At 40.8% G+C, this 23,595-nt stretch overlaps 1 protein-coding gene across 2 annotated transcripts in view; it reads right to left on the reverse strand.

Annotated features, from left to right (window-relative positions):
* Nucleotides 1-490: 490 nt before the first annotated feature.
* Nucleotides 491-23,595, reverse strand: part of SLC31A1 (solute carrier family 31 member 1) — a 39,081-nt gene continuing 15,976 nt past the window's right edge. For both annotated transcript variants that reach the window (XM_041762904.1, XM_041762903.1), the window contains 4 exons: nucleotides 8,308-8,465; nucleotides 7,674-7,746; nucleotides 5,374-5,542; nucleotides 491-3,838 (listed from right to left, as the gene is read on the reverse strand). In XM_041762904.1, the coding sequence (XP_041618838.1) occupies nucleotides 3,637-3,838; nucleotides 5,374-5,542; nucleotides 7,674-7,746; nucleotides 8,308-8,400 (537 nt within the window). In that variant the 5' untranslated portion in view covers nucleotides 8,401-8,465 and the 3' untranslated portion in view covers nucleotides 491-3,636. The remainder of the gene's footprint in view (nucleotides 3,839-5,373; nucleotides 5,543-7,673; nucleotides 7,747-8,307; nucleotides 8,466-23,595) is intronic.

Consider the following 23,595-nt stretch of genomic DNA (forward strand, 5'->3'; position numbering starts at 1 on the left):
GGAAGAGGGAGAGGGAGAATCTTCAAGCAGACTCCCAGCTGAGCACGAAGCCCCACATGGGGCTTGATCCACACCCCTTATCATGACCTGAGCTGAAACTAAAAGTTGGGCGTTTGACAGACTGAGCCACCCAAGGTGCCCCCAAGCTTGTCATTTTAAGTAGAGTGAGATGGAAACATAAAGCGATCTGGTCATAAAAGTCTGACATCTTAAAAACTGATGGTAATGGGATCCCTGGGTGGCGCAGCGGTTTGGCGCCTGCCTTTGGCCCAGGGCGCGATCCTGGAGACCCGGGATCGAATCCCACGTCGGGCTCCCGGTGCATGGAACCTGCTTCTCCCTCTGCCTGTGTCTCTGCCTTTCTCACTCTCTCTCTCTGTGTGACTATCATAAATAAATAAAAATTAAAAAAAAAAAAACTGATGGTAATGCCAATGGAGAGACTACTTATTCTGATATCCCTCTGGATGGTAGAAAGACATGCATAGAATCACAAAATCAAAATATTTATTTTGTTCCTTTACATATGACACTGTTAAAACATTCCTACTACAGCAATACTGCTCTCCAGGAGCTTACAATCTAAAACGGTCAACATTAATCGTAGACTCAGTGATTAAGGCATTATATCAAATGCAGACTTTGTATCTTTAGATTTATCTTCGGAAAGAAGCAGCTGGAGAGAGCAGGATCAAAATTAAATGACATGAACATGTAACCCCTGCCCCCTTCCCTTCCAGCTCCTTAAAAGAAACCCTTTGTGGCTAGAGCCCAAGCCCAGAGCCTCACAGTCTGAAACAGAGTTCCAGACAGCTCTACCATAGAAGTAGTGAAGAAACCTTAATTTCTAATTCCCTGGTAGATACAGAGGGTTCCCTGTTTGTGGGCAACAAGGGGCTGAGTGTTCCTCCAACAGAGACAGCACCTAAGATTCTGTAACTCTGTGGATGGTAATAGTAGGTAGCCCTTTACTCAGCCTTATAATAATTGCAGCAAGACAGTTTTTCCTCAAAGCGTGCATCAGGTCTCTACCAAGTTTTACAACTTCTGGCTGGTATCTATATCCACTGCAATGTCCACTGCATCAGGAGGGTTAGGGGGATTTCATAAAGTACATACATGGGATTAAAGACTGAAAGGGAAAGGAAAGTGGATAAGGGGCCAAAGAAACGAGGATACAGGCTTCTAAGAGGTGTGAACAAGGAAGGAGGACAAGAGAAATTTGGATTCAAAAGAACAAAGAAGTCAGACACTAAATCCCAAATCAGTAGGGATACAGAAATGAAAGTCAATGAGATCATTATATTATCACAATCCAAGAGCTCAAGAAAGATGGAATTTAAGCTTTAAAATTTTTCTCCTTCACTAGCTTCTTCCTTTGGCAACCTAATCTAAGAACTGCTGGAATTCAGGTTTTTCATGACACTCTACCTTGAATACCTGAACACCTATCCCAAACTGGTGTTTCTCTGTAGAATTTCAAATTCACAGCACTTTGTCTTAACTGGCCTTGATTATTCTTACCTTACTGATAAGGTCCTATTTCTGAAAGGGTATTTTATAGCAGCTCATGCCAAGATTTCTAGAGAGCACCAGGGTCACTATTAAACATTGAGTCTTATTTTATTTCTCGTGGTTTTATTATTCCTTGGCTTCTGAGATAATAATAGGCTATTTACACCTTCATATTGGACTCTGTCACTACCTGTCATTCACTCCGCTCATGATAAGTATCAATACTCCAAGGGGTTGGAATGAGAGAAAAGCACAAAACTCTACACGTCGGTTCTTAGATTTAACCCTCGATCCAGTAAGCTCATAACCTTCTCTTGGTTTAAAGCCACGGAAGTACACATTCCTTGCTCTCCAATATTTAACTGGCATCCACAGAGAAAGTATAAACCTTCAAAACCACAACAGAGGCCAACAGAATAGAACAGTGTTTTGTCTCCTCTGCCCTGAGGCATGATTGGAGTCTAGCACCGAGGAGGGCAGGGTTTAACAGACTAGCACAGGAAGAGACACTTCACACAGGTAGTCTGGACTTGGGGCAAGATTGTACTGTAAACTAAGAACCGAACAAGCATTAAAAATTCAATGTGATTCTTCACGGAGAAAAGAGGTTTTGGCCACATGTGATCCCTCGAAACCCCCAAGAATAACAAAGACAGTCATGTTAGAGGATGAGGATCTGCTTGGTGTGGACATGGATGTTGAGGGTGGTGGAAAATCTGGTTATCAGCAGCAAACCATACCCTAAACCTCTCCAAAGAGAGGGTTGGGCTTTTGCCCTTCTGACCCATGACTGGCTGATCTTACACTGCAGATCAAAGGTCCTTCTCAATCTTCAAGGTACTTCCAAGAAACTACAGGTCTTTAAAAATAAAGACTAGTGATTTTATACATACTGATAAAAGTTACTTTGGCTACAGCCCCTGGGCACGCATACACACAGCTAGAGCTGAATACACTGTGGAATGATTAAGTATTGACCAGCAGCATTTAGTACACGAGTTAAGCTTAGACATACCACCTACCAATCGTCAATTCAAATTCCTGTGCCCAATATCAGGTAGCTCACCCCACCAGGTGATACTTCCTTAGTTTAAAGGAGAGATTCTCAAACTGTGGTCCCCTGACCATCAGCAGGAACATCACCTGGGAACTTGTTAGAAATGTCAATTTGGGGGGTCTGGGTTGAGGCTCAGAAACTAGTGTTCTAACACTAGTTTTAACAAGCCCTCTCCAGGTGATTCTGATGCAGGCTAAAGTTTGAAAACCACTGGTTTAGAGGCCACATGAAAACCACAAAAACGATTCACACTCTTTTGCTTCATTCACCTGTGACAATGCAAGGTACCAAAAGTAAAATATCAATGGTTTTATTTGAAAATATCTATTTCTATTTTCTTAAATTGATTGTCATCTTTTTTTCTTTGATTGACAAGTTCATTCTGATCAGAATGTTAAGTAGGAACACAAGTTGATGAGTCAGCCACCCAAGAATGCACACCTCCGCAAGCTCCAGGCCCATAGTTAGTCTCAAACCACCCTTCTGAAAACCATGAAGATTTCAGTCTCATACATCACACCGAAAGGCACCACGTATTTCACACTCCTTGAATACAAAGACTGGAACTCACTCTTTAATGTCAAGTTTGGGTTCTGGGTTTAGGTGGGCAAGAACTTCCTTCAGCTGCCATTATCCTAGCTAAAGTGACTCTCTTTCCATCACCAACCCAAGAAAAACCCACCAAATTCACATACTGTCTGTTAACCAAGTAAAAACAGAAGACTAATAAAGGAAGCAGGTGATCAAGTCATTGAACAAAAAGCTACCTGGCTTGGACAAGAACATAGAACTTGGATCTAGGATGAGCAGGGAGGAGAGGACATCTTCTGAGGGACTCTCATCTCTTTAGAAAAAAAAAGGTAGGTTATCACTTTAGATCACAGACTGTAGGCTAAACCTCTGCTGAGCAGGAGGAGGGGTGTGTGTGTGTGTGTGTGTGTGTGTGTGTGTGTAGGGAGCTACAGAGCAAGAAGGGAAGATTGGAGTAGGAATCCTGTCTTTCAGTCTTGAACTGCTTCCTGCTTCCCACTGCAATCGACAAGGCCACACCATGGAGTTGAACGTTAATGGCAGTGCTCTGTGATGTCCACCACCACTGCTTTCTTCCAGCTGAACAGGAAGTATCCTGTGCCAGCCCCGGCTGCTACGGCAATGCAGAGGTACCCGTTGTAGGTCATGAAGATGAGCATGAGGAAGTAGCTGATGACCACCTGGATGATATGCAGCACTGTCTGCAGGAGGTGAGGAAAGCTCAGCATCTGTTGCCTGGAGAGCAGACAGGGACACAATAATCAGGGACCCTCGGGGCGTTCGGGCAGCACTGCAGATCAGGAGAAAGGGGGAGCAGTTACAGTCACGAGCCCAGCTGGGACTGGACTCCCCCGCAGCCATCCGAGCAACTCATGGTTACTTGTGCGTACGTACGTTGTTTATGGTCCCTGGAGATGAAACATGGTAGGGCTGCCAGGGTAATCCGCATTGGCCAGATATGGTTACAGGTCAGCAGGAGGAACCCTCTTTGGGAGGAGAGGAGACGGAGGAGGACTAATCCCCTGACTTACCTCGGGCTAGGCTCCTAAGAGGAAAGCCCCAAACCCTCCCATACTTATTTGAACATTTTCAGGCTTCCCAACATCGCAATGTTCACATTCTAAAGAACAGAAACAGATAAAATGGAGAGTTGGGTGGTATGGTACAAAGTGCTTAACTAGGATCAGGAGGCTTGGCTAGCCCCTCTGTCGCTCATGGTCCTGTCACCTTGGGTGAGTCACAACATGTTTGGGCCTCAATAAGCTCAGCAGTTATAATGGGAATAAATAACCTGTGGTTACCTGAAAGCAGCATATTGGTCTACAGAACTCCTTGAACTCCAGTTTAATCTAAGACCTACATTTCTATTAAAACTCAAAACTCTCAAAAAGCATTTGCCAATCTGTAGGAAAACCAGTAGCCATCCAAATACTTTCTCTGACAGAATATAGACCTCTAGGATGCCTAGGTGGCTCAGCGGTCGAGCGTCTGCCTTCAGCTTGGGGTGCAGTCCCAGGGTTGAGGCCCGCATGGGGCTCCCCGCATGGGGTCTGCTTCTCCTGAGGCCTGTGTCTCTGCCTCTCTCTCTCTCTGTGTCTCAGGAATAAATAAATAAAATCTTAAAAAAAAAAATACAGACATCTGGACAGTCTTATTGTAAACAAAATGAAAATAGAGCTGGGTGGATACAATTTTTTAATAGGAAAAAAAATCAACTGGGTTCTGCCATTCTTCGATACCTTGACCTGAATTTCTTTTAATTTGCATACTATTATTTTAACAATTTTTTTTCTTTTTCAATCTGGGCAAGTATTTTATTTTTAAAATTTTATTTACTTGAGAGAAAGCAAGAGAGAGAGAGAGTGCATGCACAGAGGGAGAGGGAGAGGGAGAAGCAGACTCCCCGCTAAGCAGGGAGCCCAGCGTGGGGCTCCATTTCAGGACCCTGAGATCATGACCTGAACTGCTTACTCTTCTGAGCCACCCAGGTGCCTCTGGGCAAATATTTTAAAATATGGATTCCTCACCTTCTTCCACAGTGACCAAGGCTTATAATTCAGAAAAAATATTCATGCTCAGAAGGGTTCCTATCATTCCTCCTTTGGCCTGCTCATGATCCCCAACCCAAGTGTCCAGAGATAGTTTTCATCAAGGTCATCTAGAATCACTACTAACTCAAAAAAAGGACTGTTGCTTATAAAATAGCTGCTTTGTTGCTTAACTAATCCAGCTTTCCAGAACTTCCGTCTGGATCTATTCAATCTTCTTACCCAACAGTTTTGTGTGTCTCCATAAGGATGGTTCCATTTGGTCCTGGGACGGGCATGGAATTGTAGCGGATGCTGACTTGTGACTTGCGCAGCAGGCTCTCTCGGGCTATCTTGAGTCCTTCATAGAACATTGCTAGTAAAAACACTGCCACGAAAGCTCCAGCCATTTCTAAGTAGGGAAAGAAAAGATGGTATGGTCACATGTGCAAAATCACTAGCTGGTGTGCTGTCCAAGCTAGAGAGATAACATAGACAAAGGGCTCCTCTCAATTTCTAAATACGTTATATTGCTACCTCTCTACTCTCACAGACAGACAGACAGAAGTGTGAAGACAGTGTTAGTTTTTGTTTTTTAATAAATTAATTTTTATTGGTGTTCAATTTACCAACATACAGAATAACACCCAGTGCTCATCCCATCAAGTGTCCCCCTCAGTGCCCGTCACCCATTCACCCTCACCCCCCGCCCTCCTCCCCTTCCATCACCCCTAGTTCATTTCCCAGAGTAGGAGTCTTTATGTTCTGTCTCCCTTCCTGATATTTCCCACACATTTGAAGACAGTGTTAGTGAAAACCATTGTCTCCACTGGAGAACATACTCATTTTCTGATTATGACACAAAAAATCATCTGAACAATTACCCTCAGGTCTGGCTACTTGGTGTCATAAATTAGCTTGTTATGATACAAAATACAATATGCAAAAGGGGAATAAAACAGCATTTGAAAGTTGTTTGAAAGACTATTTCCTTGAGGAATCCCTGGGTGGCTCAGCAGTTTAGCGCCTGCCTTCAGCCTGGGGTGTGATCCTGGAGTCCTGGGATCAAGTCCCACATCAGGCTTCCTGCAAGGAGCCTGCTTCTCCCTCTGCCTATGTCTCTGCCTCTCTCTCTGTGTGTGTCTCTCATGAATATATACATGAAATCTTAAAAAACAACAACAAAAAAAACTATTTCCTTGAGGAAAGGGGTGGGGGAAAAGAGTGATAAATCAAGAAAGACTCTTAATTATAGAGAACTGATGGTTACCAGGGAGGAAGGGGGTGGGAAGGATGCGTGAAATAGGTGATGGGATTAAAGAGAGCACTAAAAATTTATTTATTTATTTATTTATTTATTTATTTATTTATTTGGCAGAGAGAGAGAGAGCGAGCATGAGCAGGAGGGAGGGGTGAGGCAAAGGGAGGGAGAGGGAGAATCCTCAAGCCAACTCCCTGCTGAGTGGGGAGCCCAAATGCAGTGTTCGATCCTAGGGCCCTGAGATCATGACCTGAGCCGACATCAAGAGTCGGATGCTTAACCGACTGCGCCACTCAGGTATCCCCAGACTTCAGTTCTAAGTCTTTCACACTGTGAAGTGTTGGTAATGATACGAATGTATTCAAACTGCTGATTTAACATACTACTTGAACTAAATGCTCCCCCTTTTGCCCAAATTGATTTTGTGGTGCAAAAGTATCCAAATGATACTTAAAGCAGTCCAACACTTGAGCTTGTGCACTTTCAATTTAAGGCATGCCCACTCAACATTATAGACACACAGAAATGGGTATTAATTACCCCCAAAGTAGGACTGACACTCAGAGAAGCCATGCCAAGAATCAGGAATGATGTTGACCAGTTTGGTATGCTAGAAAGAACACTGGAGTAGGCACGTCTAGAAAGTCTGGGTCTCTACATACTAATACTATGTGATTTAGGGCTAATCATTTTAGAATTTGAACCTTAAAATTCATCTGTAAAATGGAAGGATTGGACTGGACCAATACTTTTCCACCTAGGGTTATTTTGTGGTCTGTTTATACAAAATGTTTCTTATGTCATTTTAACTTGACTATAGTCTTATGTCCAGGATCAATAACTTACCAAATAAGAAAGCACTCTGGAAAAGGATGAAAGGAAATGGATTGCCAAAGACTCCTATCTGGTATCTAAATTATTTTTCAGAAACTCTAAAACAGATGCATATTGTTATTATTTATTTTTATGCAGGGCTTGAATTCATGACCCTGAGATTAAGACCAGAGCTGAGATCAAGGGTCAGATGCTTAACTGACTGAGCCACCCAGGTGCCCCATAACATACACATGCTATTTAAGGGAGGTTTACCGTAGGACCAAAATAAGGATACACTGTGTATCCTTACCTTCTAGGTTGTTTAATAGGAAGATGATAATGTACCATAACCATAACCATTCAGTACTAATGGCAAAAAGAGTTGGCTTGGTTTCCAGATTCGTTGTGACTGTCTCTCATGTGGGTCTCACCTCTGAATACGATCTGATGGGGGTGGCTTACTCACCTCCAGCTGTATTGATGACCAAACCAGAAAACAATAGCTCCACATTCTTGAAGCCGAAGTAGAAGGTCATATGCTGCCAGTAAACCAAAACAAGTCAATGAGGGAACAATTGAGGATTCTAGATGAGAATTTCAGGTAAAGAAGCTTAGAGCATTCAAAAGAGACAGTCACTGAAATGGGAGGCTTTCTCCTTCATTCTAACATTACTACCACAGACACTCTCCACAGGTACTCTCCCTTGCCCCCCACCTTTTAATTTTAATTCCACTATAGTCAACATACAGTGTTATGTAAATTTCAGGTGTATAATATAACAATTCAACAATTCTATCCATTACTCAGTATTCATCATAAGTGTACTGTCTTTTTCTCTTTTCTACACAAAGCAGGAATACCAGAACTTAATTCAGAAAAGGGTCAGTTCTGAAAGGAAGGAATAAAGAAGAGTCCTGGTTCTGATGTGACTCTGAAATTAATCTGCCACATGATCTTGGGCAAATGACTTGCCTGAGTCTGTCTGAGCTTTTCCTCATGGGTAAACTGACCTTTAAAGATAATAACCTGCTAGTCCTAAAACCGATTACTTCTATTACCCAAGTGGGTGTAAAAGGGCAGCCTCTCCCGTGGCACTCACCATCATCATGTTGTGCATTCCCTCGCCATGGGAGTGGGAGGCTGAAGTGGTTGGGTGATGGTGAGAAGGTACTGTTGTACTGTTGTAAGCCATATGGCTTGTCTCTTTATGGTGGGAATGATCCACGTTGGCAGGAAAAGTTGAGTCAGCAGAAGAATCTTTTAAGAAAAAGAATTATACATAATTTCACGATATAGATTTGATTTTTAAAAAATGTTTTTTAATTTAATTTTTTTATTATTATTTTTTAATTTAATTTTTAAAAAGTAAGCTCTACACCCAATGTGGGGCTTGAACCCGTAACCCGGAGATCAAGAGTCACCTGTTCTACCAAATGGGCCAGCAGGTGCTCTTAAAATCTTTTTTTTTTTTTTTAAAGATTTTATTTATTCACAAGAGACACAAAGAGAGAGAGGCAGAGACAGAGGCAGAGGGAGAAGCAGGCTCCCCGCAAGAAGCCCGATGTAAGACTCAATCCTGGACTCCAGGATCACGTCCTGAGCTGAAGGCAGACGCTCAACTGCTGAGCCACCCAGGCACCCCAGTGCTCCAAAATCTTAATTCTGTTAACTACTTATTTATGTGGGATTTCATCCAATAGGGATTGCTTTTGGAGATTGTGGCACAAGGGATTAACACCTAGTGTTTCAGAGACTTAATCCCTTTCTGCAAAATCATTCTTGAATTTATATATATTTTTAAAGATTTAATCTATTTATTCATGAGAGACACACAGAGAGAGGCAGAGACATAGGCAGAGGGGAAAGCAGGCTCCCTTGAGTCTGATGCGGGATTCGATCCCAGGACTCCAGGATCATGACCTGAGCCAAAGGCAGACTCAACCACTAAGCTACCCAGGTGCCCCCAAATCATTCTTTTAATAGATATGTTCAATGTATGCTCAATTTCATTTATTTATTTGAGAGAGAGCGAGCACATGCACAAGGTGGGAGGTAGAGGGAGCAGGGAACCCAACATAGGGCTCGATCCCAGAATCCTGGGATCATGACCTGAGCTAACGGCAGACGCTTAATTGACTGAGCCACCCAAGTGCCCCTGTATGTTCAAATTTAAATATAAGATAAGGAGAAGAAAAGTAGTTTCTTTGGGATGCAGGAAACAGACAGTTTGTAATAATGGACAAATTGATGCCATTAATGAAATTTGGCTGCTGTAAGGCTTTCTAATCATAAATGTCAGTAGATAAAAAGCCAATGCTTCAAATAATTCACCTAATTGGATGGCCTGTGTTCAATCAAGATATTAAGAATACATTTTCACATACAGGATAACCAGCCTTCGGCTAATTTAAACTTCAAGAAAAGGTCTATTACTGCCCTCGGCAAGCAGTGTGCTCAGAAGATACAATTTCTATCCCAGCTCAGCATTAGAGCTAAGAACACTGAAAACAAGATATAAATTGAATGTTCTATATTAAATTAAGTCCAGACAACTGCATATTCAGCCTTGTGTCTTTACTGCAAAAGTCCATCTGGGACATAAACTAGGAGCAAAAGCTCTTATAGCTGGGCTGGGGCTGGGGTGGGGAGTGGGAAGCTGAGAAGGGTAGAAGTGAAAGTGTTGGTAGATTCTCTTTATGTGTCCCTTGACTCCAGTTTCTTGAGGAAAGAGTGCTTTAGAAATTCAAAGTTGGGGGGTGCCTGGGGGGCTCAGTCAGTTAAGATTCTGACTCTGGATCTCAGCTCAGGTCTTGATCTCAGGGTCATGAGTTCAAGCCCTGAGTTGGGCTCCACGCTGAGTGTAGAGCCTAAAAAAAGAAAGAAAGAAAGAGAAAAGAAAAAAAAAAAAAAAGAAATTCCAAGTAGGTATTCATGTTCATGAGACTGAGCGTGCCTCTCAATCAACAAACACTTACTAAGCTCCCACTGTGTGCCAAACTCTGAGCTAAGTGCTGGTAATTCAGTGGATAAGACAAACAAGGTACCTCATGGAAAGAGAAATAAGAAAGTAAACAGAACAATTTCATGGTGTGATTAGTGCTGTGAAGGAAATACACAGGGTAATATGGCAGCATTATTAAGAGGCAGAGAAGAGGCATACCAACTTAGATAGGAACTCAGGGAGTCATGTCTAACTCAAAAGCACAAACCTTCAGCCATCTATTTCCCCCTCTTCAAACTCCCATCTCATGATTCTATGACAGCAAGCTTAAGAAAGAGGCTCGTATTTCCAGCAAAGGACAAGGTAAAGCATCACTTAGGGATAATCAAAGTTCAACTGTGAATGTAAATAACTTTCATGCCAGACGGTATATTACTTCATAATTACAGAGCTTGACAATCTGGTATTATTAATACCATAGACATAAAGGACATATATAATAGGTTCTTTGTCCATGAAGTTTTTATAGTACAGAATAAAAAACAACACACAAAAATAATCAACACACAGCACCCATAAAATTTCAATGATGGGAAAATGGTAAGTGGGCAGTAGTTTTCAACTAAAGAATCACAGTGGAATGGAGAGATTCCTGGTATCTGAGTGATGATTATGGTTTTTGAGCTAAGCCAATGCAGTGAAATAAGAATAAAAAGACTTTTGCCAGCCAGGAAGACCGAGAACACATCCTCATAAAGAGACTCAAGTAGAAGTCACAATTTGCTCTCTTCCGATAAGAGTTTAGAAAGTGATTATAGCAAAAGAAAACAAGAAAGGGTAACTTCATTTCACATTATCAACCTGAATCCTGGCCATCGAGTCAGTGATTACTTGTAGTGTCTTCTGGTGTAAAGGACTGAAAGAGATACAGAGATGAACCAGACAGTCTTTCCTCAAGGAGCCTCAAGGCTAAACCCTAAAAGGGGGGACTGAACAGTTGTAATCTTTTATACTGGGCAGAAGAAGACATGTAAAGGGCAGTTTAAAAAGCAAGATCTTAGCACCACAAACTACTTAAGATTTGTACCCTTGAATGTTCTTGATGAATTTTCACCTATTCTTCCCATTGACATTTTTTAAGACCTACAGGTTCCTAATTGTTCAGGTACCTCATTACCAGTTAGAGACACTTGTTCAATGGACCCATGTAAATCAAATCTCTTCAGACATATTGCTGGTCCAATAATTTATTTGTCCAAATCTTAAGAACACCTTAAGAACAAAGTATGCACCTGTTCTGATGTGTCATCTTTGTAGGATAAATTTCATGTTCAAATATACTAGGAAATAGAGCCAGGATAGAATCTACTTCCTTCCATGGTGGATGGACAATGGATTTCTTGTAATGGAATCTATGCAAGGCTTGCCTAATAGTATGTGAATAGGAAGGTACAAATCTGGTGGATTAATGTGCAAACATACACCAGAGGCACACATTCAAACCAATCCTGGCAAGCCCTTAGGCTTACTGAAAGTCTGTTCCAGGAAAAAATGCCATGGGACTATGCCAAATTCAAATTATACATGGATATATATATGGATATATATATATCCATATATATATATTAAAAAACTTATTTTTTTAAAGATTTTGTTTATTGATTCATGAGAGACACAGAGAAAGGCAGAGACACAGGCAGAGGGAGAAGCAGGCTCCCTGTGGGGAGCTTGATGTGGGATTGATCCCAGGACCCCAGGATCACAACCTAAGCCAAAGGCAGGGCAGCCTGGGTGGCTCAGTGGTTTAGCACCGCCTTCGGCTCTGGGCCTGATCCTGGGGACCCGGGATCGAGTCCCACGTCGGGCTCCCTGGATGGAGCCTGCTTCTCCCTCTGCCTGTGTCTCTGCGCCCCCCGCCCTCATGAATAAATAAATAAAATCTTAAAAAAAAAAAAAAAGCCAAAGGCAGATGCTCAACTGCTGAGCCACCCAGGTGCCCCTATATAACATATTATTAAAGCATAAGAAATAAAAGCAATTATATTCTTTTCTCTTCCTACTTGACTTTCCAGTGATGTGCCCTATGTATTTGGATAACATGTTCTATAGCAATCAAACACTCCTAACTTATCCTCTCTAGAAGAGAAATTCTACTCATAGGAGGTAACCTGGCGGTTGGTTAAAGCTTCCTTTGATAGCTTCAATCTAAGAAGATCCAAGCTCAGCCTCTTCCAGAATAAAAATGGGAACTGAAATGAGAATAAATCAAAGAACAGCGAAGTGGCAATATCATTCGCTGTTTCAATTTGTAACCTGAAAAAAATGGTTTGGTCACAAGCTGTCCTCTTTGCTTTACTCAAGCTTCTCTAGACTCCACAGCCAACATTAACTACTTACTGCTGTCCAAGAACTGTTTTCTCTAACATAGCTCCACGTCATTGTTTCTAAGAACTGGGTTCAAGGTTTACACAGTAGCTGTACTGTACTTTTTATGGAATCAAGTTCCTTGACCTATAAGGCAATTGCAATTAATGGAACTTAATTCCATTAATGGATGGGTTAGTAATGATGAGTGACAGGTGAAACCTCAGCAAAATTTTTTATTTACTGATTCACTGGCTTTCCGGTTTTATTTTTTTTATTTTTATTTATTTATGTATGATAGGCACAGAGAGAGAGAGAAGCAGAGACACAGGCAGAGGGAGAAGCTGGCTCCATGCACCGGAAGCCTGATGTGGGATTCGATCCCGAGTCTCCAGGATCGCGCCCTGGGCCAAAGGCAGGCGCTAAACCGCTGTGCCACCCAGGGATCCCGCTTTCTGGTTTTAGTACAAACTACATGCATATGTTAATTCCAGCACACATGTAAAATTCCTGCTCTTGTTTAAAACCTCTACCATTCACTTCACTTCTTATCCTTATCCTTTTACTTCATCAATTACAAACTATTTATAAAGTAGAGTACTAACAGAAAGAAATCTGAATATATCACTCAAGGATAAAACTGTAAAACAACAAACAAATCTTAGGATTCCTAACTTTCAATCTACGGTAAAATCCACCTCCAAAATTTATTTACCAAGTTGAGTTTAGAGCTAGGTGGAAAACTTAGTAATACACTACTTTTGTTTAAATTTTTGCCAGTTCAGGCAAACTATTCTCTCTAACCAAATTCAAGAGGAACTCATACTGGAGAATCACCTTTGCATTGGAGAATGAAGTGATGAGCTCAACTACATGGCTGGAAAACATCTGTCAAGGACTTTTAAAGCTGCTCTGGTTGTACAATCTGGAAGAGTCCCTTACCCTCTTTGGAGCTAGTAGATCATGGAAGATGCCGGGTGTGTGAAAGGAGATAAAAGGCTTAAGAAGCATCTAGCGAAGTACCTGACAAATGGTAGTGTTACCATTATGTGGAATATGAGGGGATAGAAGACCTTAGAGAAGGAAACTCCAATGAATAAATCCTGTGGGAGAAGACACAATCAAAATATTAGCTGTTTGCTTCTCTCCTGCAAAGTCTTTTAGCCAAGACCATTTTTAAGGCCCTTTTTGTTTGTCCTGTCTCCTGAGACCACAAAGTGGCTATGGACAATCACGTGGATAGTTCAGAATAGTTCTAGATCATAACAGCTCCTTCTAGCATAGAAAACTCCCAGGATCTGCCAGGAAATACAAGAGAAATAGTCTAGGAATTGACTACAGAAAAAAAAAATCAAGTATGAATTCCTATGGAACTTAGTTCACATAGAATAGCTAAGAAGTTGATTTCTCAGGAAGGCTTTACACTCTTCGGTTTCTAGGGAATATTTATCTCATCTTCAGTTACGTACTTAAGTCAACTACATGCCAACTTGTTTCTATCGCCCTGAATATTATATGGAAAATGAGATGGCGCATTCCACACTGCACGCCATGTAGCTTCGCATTTCATTCTGTCTTCCCCTTTCCCCCATTACGTACTGTGCAACATTTATACAAATAGGTTCCAAAACTTCCCTGTATTCAAAGATCTAACTCCTTCTCTGTCTACTTCTGAGCATCACCAAAAAAGAAGTTTTCTCTATTCCTGCCCACCTCCTACCTCCCAACATGGGCACACTGGAAAGCTTAACTAGAGGGCCGGATTGTTTGCAAAGTCTAGCAATTTTAGCAAAATAAACACGACTTTACGAACAGAAGTTTGGAAATTGGCAAGAAGGCTGAATTCTGATGTCCATCCTGAGTCTTAGCACCGATCTTACTTTTAATAGATTTAGTCTAAACTTCCAATTCTTTTTTATTTTCTTGGTATTGCAACATGATGGATAAGAAACAGTAATCCATAGGGACTATGGAGATTAGACCCCACAAAGAGCTACACACAAGTGGTCAGACATCTGCCACATGGTCCCTCTTCTCTAGCACAGACAGATATAATCTGGAGCCTTACACAATTCTTTTGGAGACTGCCTACAGTGTTTCCTGATAAGGAAGATAAGGAAGAAAGTTTTTCTTCATATAACGATTAAGGTCATGTTCCTTTTTAGATCTGGAAAACCATAGAACAAAGATAAATCTGTATGGTTGCTCTTCTGCTTTCTTCAGTCATTATTTTTATTGGTGGCTTATAAGCTTTAGGCAGGTACAGATAGGGAAAATTCACAGACACAGACAGTATACTACCATAAACAGGGATTTATGCTTATGGACTATGTTCTCATGATCAAGCAGCAGGTTAAACTGGACTAATCCTGCCTTTTGATGACCTGTGCAGGGTCAGCAGATATTCTGAGAAATAGCTCTGGCCTTGTTTCAGGTGTCCCTGTAGGTGAACTTTAAAATTCCCTTGATGGTTTTATGAATTCCACACTCGTATTGTCCTTTGGGGAGGGAGGTGATAAAGGAGATATAGAAGTAAAAGAGATATAGTGCATTGATAAAATAGGGCTTAGGTGTCCCTTCATCACTTGGCCTTCCAACTCAATATACTGGAGTTGTTTTGAAAAATAGTAGTAGCTCACAGTAAATGGGACAGGGGAAATATAATATGATGAATACATAGGGCAGAAGACCCTTCCCCTTGAAGGCCAGTCAGTATACAACTCTTTGGATATTGTAGCTGCCTTTCTTTGGCCTGTGTCCTTCTTGAGGTTCAGTGATCATAAAGATACTTAATGTTCCAATTGTAATTACAAAAGAAAGTAGGCTTGAATAAATCACAGGCTTACACAGGGTCTCAGCCAGAACTGGCAAAACTTATGAAGTTCTGCCCCACTTATGTACTAAATGCAGTAAATCAAATGATGCAGTAGAGAAAAAATAGGTCAGGTCAATAAGAAAAAGAGTGTAAAAGACCCTAAAACCGTACACACACACATTTCTACTCAGATTAACTTTGGCAGGTAATGGGAGATGACACGGCATTCCCTATGATTGTAGGTTTCTTTATTTAAAGATTTATTTCAGAGAGAGAGAGAGAGAGAGAACAAGTAGGGGGAGCGGCAGGTAAGAGAGAGGGAAAAGCAGACTCCCCCCACTGAGCAAGGAGCCGGATGGATGCAGGCTCCATCCCAGGACCTTGGGATCATGACCTAAGCCGAAGATGGATTCTTAACCAACTGAGCCACTCAGGCGCCCCCACTTGTAGGTTTATAAAGACAGTGAGAATTTAGGAGTATAATTGCCCAAACTCCACCACCATCACTACCATCACACACACACAAAACACACACACACACACAAAAACAAAAACAAAAAACCCCAACCCCTTAGATTTTTATCCTTTTAAAAATTCTTCAGTAAAACAAAGGCCACTGTTTTCCCTTCTAACTTTTTACCTTTGTTGATAATAGAAGTAACTCCCAGGGATCATCTACAACAAATTCTCACTTGTTTTTCTTCAGGACATTGGAGGGGCTGATATGAGAAAATGTTGATAGAACTGGCAAAGACTTAATGTTGTGATTATTTGCTGATTTCAATATTACTTTCTTTTTTCTCCCTACCATCTACCAAAGCGAGCTCTACTACTTCAGATAGTCTAAGCATGATTCCCTGAAAGCATTTTTCATGGAAAGAAACCAAACCATACACGGTTTACATACTCAAATAATAGCAGAGTCTTTGTGACTGAATAACTCATAATATCAGACTGATGGGCTCCACCACAAGTAGCCAACAGCCAGAGTCATAAAGGGGAAAACTACTTCAAACAATTACATTTAAAACTTAAAGAGCCCTCATTTATGAGTGGCCAGGGATCTAGGCAAACAAGAAGTATGGCATGCACTGACAAGTTTTTAGAAAATAAAAGAGCAGTGATGAATTAGTGAGAGTAGCTCTTTCCCTGAGAAGCTCCTGACTAAGAATATCTATGTTAGTAAAAAAAAAAAAAAAGATGATAATCCAGAAGCTGCCTTGGGAATCTCATTCTAATTCTCCACAGGAAAGACAGCCAGCCAACTTGTAATTTAATTCTAATCAGAATAAGACAAGCACTTTGTTTGCGGACACTGGTTCAAGGTCACCCCTGTCTATCATAAATTTCATCATTCCACGTGTCCAGTCCACCTAATTAAGCTGCTCAGATAGAGCAAGGAAGATTAAGAAACCTGATGGGGTAAGACAGATCCTGGAAATACCCATTACATGAAGAATTACCCAGGCAGGGAAGACTAACATTTTCAAGAGAAAGCATACTAAAGACAAACTTAATTTTTAAAATGCCCATTGTCCAATATCTCGATCATCAATGCCTTTGGGCAAACATGAATGGACTTTGGTATTACCATGGAAGCAACAAAATATAAAGGAAATAGAGTAAGTTTAAACATGAAAGGGATGCAGGTGGTAAATGCCATACTGGGCAAGTAATTTTATATTTTATAGCTTCATTTTCCTTAACTGTAGAAACGCTGAATTATATAATTAATCAAGTTTCACCCAGAGCTAAAACTTAATTCTATATTTTTTAAAAAAGATTTTATTTATTTATTCATAAGAAACACAGAAAGAGGGGCAGAGACCCAGGCAGAGGGAGAAGGAGGCACCCTGCAAAGAGCCTGATGTGGGACTTGATCCTGGATCCCAGGATCACGCCCTGGGCCAAAGGCAGACCGCTGAGCCACCCAGGCGTCCCTAATTCTACATTTTTTAGTTCAGTTTCCAGGAGAATAGAATGCTTTTTTATCCCTATCCTTACTATTGGATTGTAACTTTTAAGAGGACTTTGTCTTAATTATTGATGAATTTCCTGCATTTTGTAATGTCCTGCACAAAATAGTAAATGCTTGCCAAAATGAATTGTTTTTCTCTGCATTTCTTTTCTGGCAACTAGACACAAGAGACAAATCAATTCTTTAATCTGTTAATGAGACAATGAATGGGCAATCTCAATTTTCTCTTTGCTACCTTAGAGAGTCTGAAATGCTGTATAATAATATTTGATGGATATGCTTAGAAATTATCCGATAGCTCTATATTAGAAGTAGCAAAATGTAGTTGATATATAAGTAACATAGATAAGTTGAACTTTTTAAGACTTGGAAGGGAATTACAAATTCATCTAGTTCTAGTTACTCATTTCACGGAAGCCTAGAGTGTAAAACCACAAAGTGCTTGGGAGAAATCTAACATTTACATATTCTGCCCTAATTTGCCTTCATAGGTACTTTTATAAAATATTTGGTGATAAATGTGAGGAGATTGTGAACAAATCTCATTCCTGTTTTAAAATGGAAGAATGAAAGAGAATATGGTGCTGTTGACGTGTAAGCGGCCTGAAACGCCAAATCCCGATCCTTTATATGAATCAAGTCTCCAGGGCATTAAAACCTGGATAAGTGCTACTTTCTAGAAAGGGAGAGTAGAGAAAACCAAACCGTAGGATAAGAGCAATCTGAAAACACTTTCTCTCTGCACATCTACCCAACAAATAACCGTGTGGAACTTGAACAACTGATGTGGTATGAAGCAATGGCCCCTTCTTCCTATAAACCCAACTTGTTATCTCATTCTGTCCCCACAATCTCTCTTTTTAGAACCAGGGGCACAGAGAATTTAAGTAATCTGTTCAATGTTATGCTAGAATTTACCTATCCTCACTCCCCGCCCTGGATGTATTCTATACTCGCTTTGTTATGTACCCAATGTTACAATTCCGTGCCCACAATTCGGCCACGGTTGTGATCACTTTTCCTAATCCCAAGTACATGAGAAGATTCACCCCGCCTGCCTCTGGTTTTTACCATCAGCAATTCTATTACAAACATGGGTTCTCCTAACCGTACACTCTACCCCGTTCATCTCATGTGATACACCAATGACAAATTAATCTACCATGGCTCTACTTAATCTGCTCAAAAAATACCGCTGCCTACCAACCTCTTCCTTGTCTATTAACTTCCTTGTTCTGAGATCACAGATCTCTAAGATAAAGGCCTCAACCTACCTATCTATCTGCACATACTTGGAGTTCCAGTCAAACAAGTCCAATAGCCAAGTATTGAACTGGACAAACCCCACACTTTTCTGTTTGGTATCTTTGCTCACATTGCTTCTTCAGTCTGGAATGCCCATCCTTACTATCTCTGATGCAACAAACCCTCTTCATCTTCTGAGGTCTCTTGCTAAACCCTTCGAGCATTAGAGCACACATTGTGCCTTTCCTAATAACCCTAGCTTGGATTAAGTCTCACCAAATACCCTGAAATGTTACGATCTTTTCAATTGGGTCCTATTTCGGTCATCACATTGATAGAACAGTACTGAGAAAACGTAAGAGAAACACAATTAGGCCTGGAAAGAGATGTATGAACCATTTCTTCAAATGTATGCAGACCACCTGAAATATGAAACCTGAGTGCACTGTCCCCTAATTGGTGGGTCATAAAAAGCTCACTAAGAATTGGAAGGACCTTGGAAGTCACTGCATGGAGTTCTTCAGTGATATACACATTTTGTAATAACTGAACATGCCTAAGGATTTGTCAGACTAGTGTGCTGCTTCCTTTTAGAAATATAAGAAAGCAAATACTCTCTTTTCAGATAACCCAAGTACAGAAGATGTTCCCCAGGAATCTGAATCTTGCTATTTGATTGTGATAACGTTGATAATAGAACCAGTACTCAAAGCGAAACCAGTATTTGTACTCCAGGTACTATTTACATATATTTCTGAGGCTGTAATTTGCATTTTAGGCTCTACTCCCTGAACTAACAACTGTCTGCAAAGAGAAACCTAAGTATCTTTAAAAAACATTTATTTACCTATTTTAGAGAGAGAGAGAGAGAGAGCGCGAGCAAGCACAAGCAAAGTGGGGGAAGGGAGAGGGAGAGAATCAAGCAGATTCCCCTGTAGGGCCCAATTGTGGGGTTCGATCCCACAACCCATGAGATTATGATTGGAACTGAAACCAAGAGTTGGACACTCAACAGACTAAGCCACCCAGGTGCCAAGAAACTAAGTGACTTTTGAAAAAAAAGATTTTATTTCTTTATAAGAGAGACAGAGAGTGCATGCACACTCAAGAGAGCACGGGGAGGGCCAGAGGAAAGGGGAGAAGCAGGCTCCCCATAGAGCAGGGACCCTGACTATGGGCTTATCCCAGGACCCTGGGATCATTACCTGAGCCACCCACGTGCCCCATCAAACCTAAGTATCTTTATATCCAACTTTTGGTATCAGGTATGCTTACATTATGTTGACATTTATGTCTGTTACTGACTTACCTTCCAGATTATTTCAAACTAATCCTTTTTGCAAATATTCCACTGAAACTGACCTACTCACTTTTCCTGAGTAAATTGAGCACTTTGACACCTGTATACCCTTTTGGCTTCTGTCATTCCTGTAATGCCTCCCTCTCCCTGCATTTCCTGAATATGTGTAAATCCTCCCATTATTTATTCAACATTTATCATGCAGTTAAAATGTGTCAGAATTAGGGTGAAGCTAAAACATGGCCCTTGTTCTTTTGAGTTTACAATCTAATTCATTCTTTAAGGCTTATTTAATAGGCTTTCTCTTCCATTAGGTTTTCCTTAGATTCTTAACAGAGGACATATCTCTTTTCCGAATTTTCCTGGCAATCTTCTCTTATGGAAAATTTGGCTTACAGTTCTTAAAATACATGATAAAAAATACCATTTTTACACAGCAAGTTCCTTGAGGACAAGGAAGTTTTCTAATTTCTATGTCCTTACTGCATCTGGGAGAACATCCAATAAACATTCACTCATTTGAAAAGTATTTATGTATTTATTTATTTATTTTTAAATATTTTATTTATTTATTTATTTCCTCATGAGAGGCAGAGACACAGGCTCCATGCAGGGAGCCCGACGTGGGACTCGATCCCGAGTCCCCAGGATCAGACCCTGGGCTGAAGCCAGCGCTAAACCGCTGAGCCACCCGGGCTGCCCTGAAAAGTATTTAATTCTTACAAAATCTGTATAGGTTTCAGTATCTACTGCCGAGAAGCCAGGTGCAAAAAGACAAGATTCTTGCCTTTCTGGGGCTTCCTCTTCTTATTTATATGTAAACAAATAAATATGTGTAAGTATATACAATTACAAGTTGAGATAAGTGGTATGAAGTAAACATGGTACTAGAATCCAGAGAATAACAGAGAAAATAACTAATTTAGATGGGGGGGGGCGTGTAGGTGGAGAGAATAGTGAAGCCCTTAAGGAGGTAACTTCCAACAAAATGATGAATTAATCGAGTTGTGTAGAAAGGCATAGCATCCTTAGGCAAGAAAAGAACCTAGGGCATTCAAGGTCAGTATAAATAGAACAATCATTTTAAGGAGACTAAATTTTACTCCAAGGGCAACTGGCAGCTTTTCAGGGTAAGAAGCAGAGAAGTGATATGATCAGATTTATCTTTTAAGAGAGTACTTTTATTGCTATGGGGAGTGGCCTTTATTTGCCCTTTTGCTCAAGTTCTTTCTGCAAGGTATTCACAGAAAAAAAAAAAATCCTTACGAAACAATGTGCTATAATCCTTTATTGGCCAGAAACCATAAAGACATCTGTTAAACTTTAGAAGGAAAAAGAAGAAACTTCTAATTTCTAGGTTATCAAATGGTTTGAGGGGCAAAAACTAAAGAATATTCTACAAGGACTATCTTGGACTGGAAGAGCTTTTCAAATCCTGTGCCACCCTTTGTTGGTGAGAGTTAAACTTATAGAATATTGTTAAGAGCATGAGTTTGGAGTCCAGAGATATTCAAATCCTGGCTCTGCTCATTTCTAGCTGAGTGTCCAGGTGACATTTCCTATTCTATCGGCCTTAGGGTTATCAGTAGGTACTGTGCATAGAAGCTGTTAAAGGGGCTGTGTCCAGATTTCAATAGTATTTGGATAAATAATTTAAATTTGGTATTTACCCAATAAATAGAAAAATATGAAAAAGGTAGACTAAGCTCCCTGCAGGACTGGACAGTAGACTATGAGACACACAGCAAGTGCTTAGATTTCTATTGGATTATACAATCTGTACTATACATGGAAACCTTCAACAGTGATATAAACAAACCCATTTCCCACTTTTATCTTTTGAAGACAAAACAGTAGCAATAAATCCAGAAATTATGTGACTCCAGTTTTTAATGCTCAGAAGTTTTGAGGACAGTTGGAGAACACATTAGACTGAGTCTAAGATCTAGATTCAGATCCATTGTGCTCCTGTGGATAAAACACCACAGTTTCTCAGTTTTGGCATTACTGACATTTGAAGCTGAATAATTGTATGAACTGTCCTTCCATTGTAGTATGTTTTACAATACCCGTAGCCTTTCCCTGTAAATGCCAGTAGCACCGGCCCAGTTGTGACAACTAAAAATGTCTCCATGGGCAGCCCCGGTGGCTCAGCGGTTTAGCGTTGCCTTCAGCCCAGGGCATGATCCTGGGGACCTGGGATTGAGTCCTGCGTCAGACTCCCCGCATGGAGCCTGCTTCTCCCTCTGCCTGTGTCTCTGCCTCTGTCTCTGTGTCTTTCATGAATAAATAAATAAAATATTTTAAAAAATAATAAAAATAAAAATGACTCCAGACATTGCCAAAGTCCCCTGGGGGGCAACATCCTATCTGAGAACTACTTTTGATCTTTGATTTTCAGTGTCTCATCCAAAACTCAGGGAAACAAAGAGATAACATGGGCCTTGCTCTTCTTCAGGGTCATTATATGATTCAAATGAAATAATGAATGGGAAGAAATACTGAGGAAAAAAAAAAGACCACATAATATATGTAAAAGCATTATTACTCGGTGGATTATTATTTAAAGATTTTATTTATTTATTTGAGAGAAAGCAAGCACAAGCGGGGTGGGGGGAGACAGAGGAAGCCAACTCCCCGCTGAGCAGAGAGCCCCACATGGGGCTTGATCCTAGGACCCAGAGGTCATGACCTGAGCTGACAGCAGCTGCTTAAGTGACTGAGCGACCCAGGCACCCCTCACTATTATTACTATTAATAATAATACCAAGTTATTACTATTTTAAAATTTTAATTTATATTCCACTTGTGTAATAGCAGTTTCAGATGTATAATTCAATGATTCAACACCCAAACACAACACCCAGTGCTCATCACAACAAGGGCCCTTCTTAATCCTCATCACCCATTTAACCCATTCTCCCACCCACCTCCCCTTTGGCATCGGTGAGTTATTATTATGCTCTGCAGGTGCTCAATAAGGAGGCTGAAGAAAATTAATTCACATCTTGTTTATAGAATACATTATAAGGCTTAGGTTAAGACTATGTGCACTCTAATATACCTTTTAGGTCTTCAATATTTGTTGATTGAGTGATTCTAAGTCTGGGTCCAATAATTATCTCATTTACTTTTGTGGCATGTTCTCAGGCTATTCTGCTGAGCTACAACAATGTAGTGTGTTTCCAACCTTAATGGCACTGGAAAGATGGGCCTGGGTTAAATAGGAATGGCTACTCATTTTACAGATGGGAAACTGAGGTACACAAGGTTAACAGACTAGCTAAGGTCATGTGGCAGCCTAGTGGCAGTATACAATCAGAACCCATATTCTTTTTCTTTTTTTTTGTTTTAAGATTTTATTTATTTACTCATGAGAGACACACAGAGAGAGAGAGGCAGAGACACAGGCAGAGGGAGAAGCAGGCTCCGTGCAGGGAGCCCGATGTGAGACTCGATCTAGGGACTCCAGGATCATGTCCTGAGCCAAAGGCAGACACTCAACCGCTGAGCCACCCAGGGATCCCAGAACCCGTATTCTGACCTCAAGTCCAGTGGTATTCTATTACTTGTATCATGGTACTTTATCCAACTATCTTGTGTCCCTGTCTCTTAGCACAAAGTCAGATATTTTGCTTTCTGGGGGCAATCCAGGAAAATTGAGATAAGGAAACAGAAAGGTGGACCTATTTCTATGGGGAGACACAAGTGGCCATAACCTACCTCTGGGGTAAACTAATGTCC

The sequence above is a fragment of the Vulpes lagopus genome, chromosome 7 (genome assembly GCF_018345385.1).
Source record: "Vulpes lagopus strain Blue_001 chromosome 7, ASM1834538v1, whole genome shotgun sequence".
NCBI classification, from domain to species: Eukaryota; Metazoa; Chordata; class Mammalia; order Carnivora; family Canidae; genus Vulpes; species Vulpes lagopus.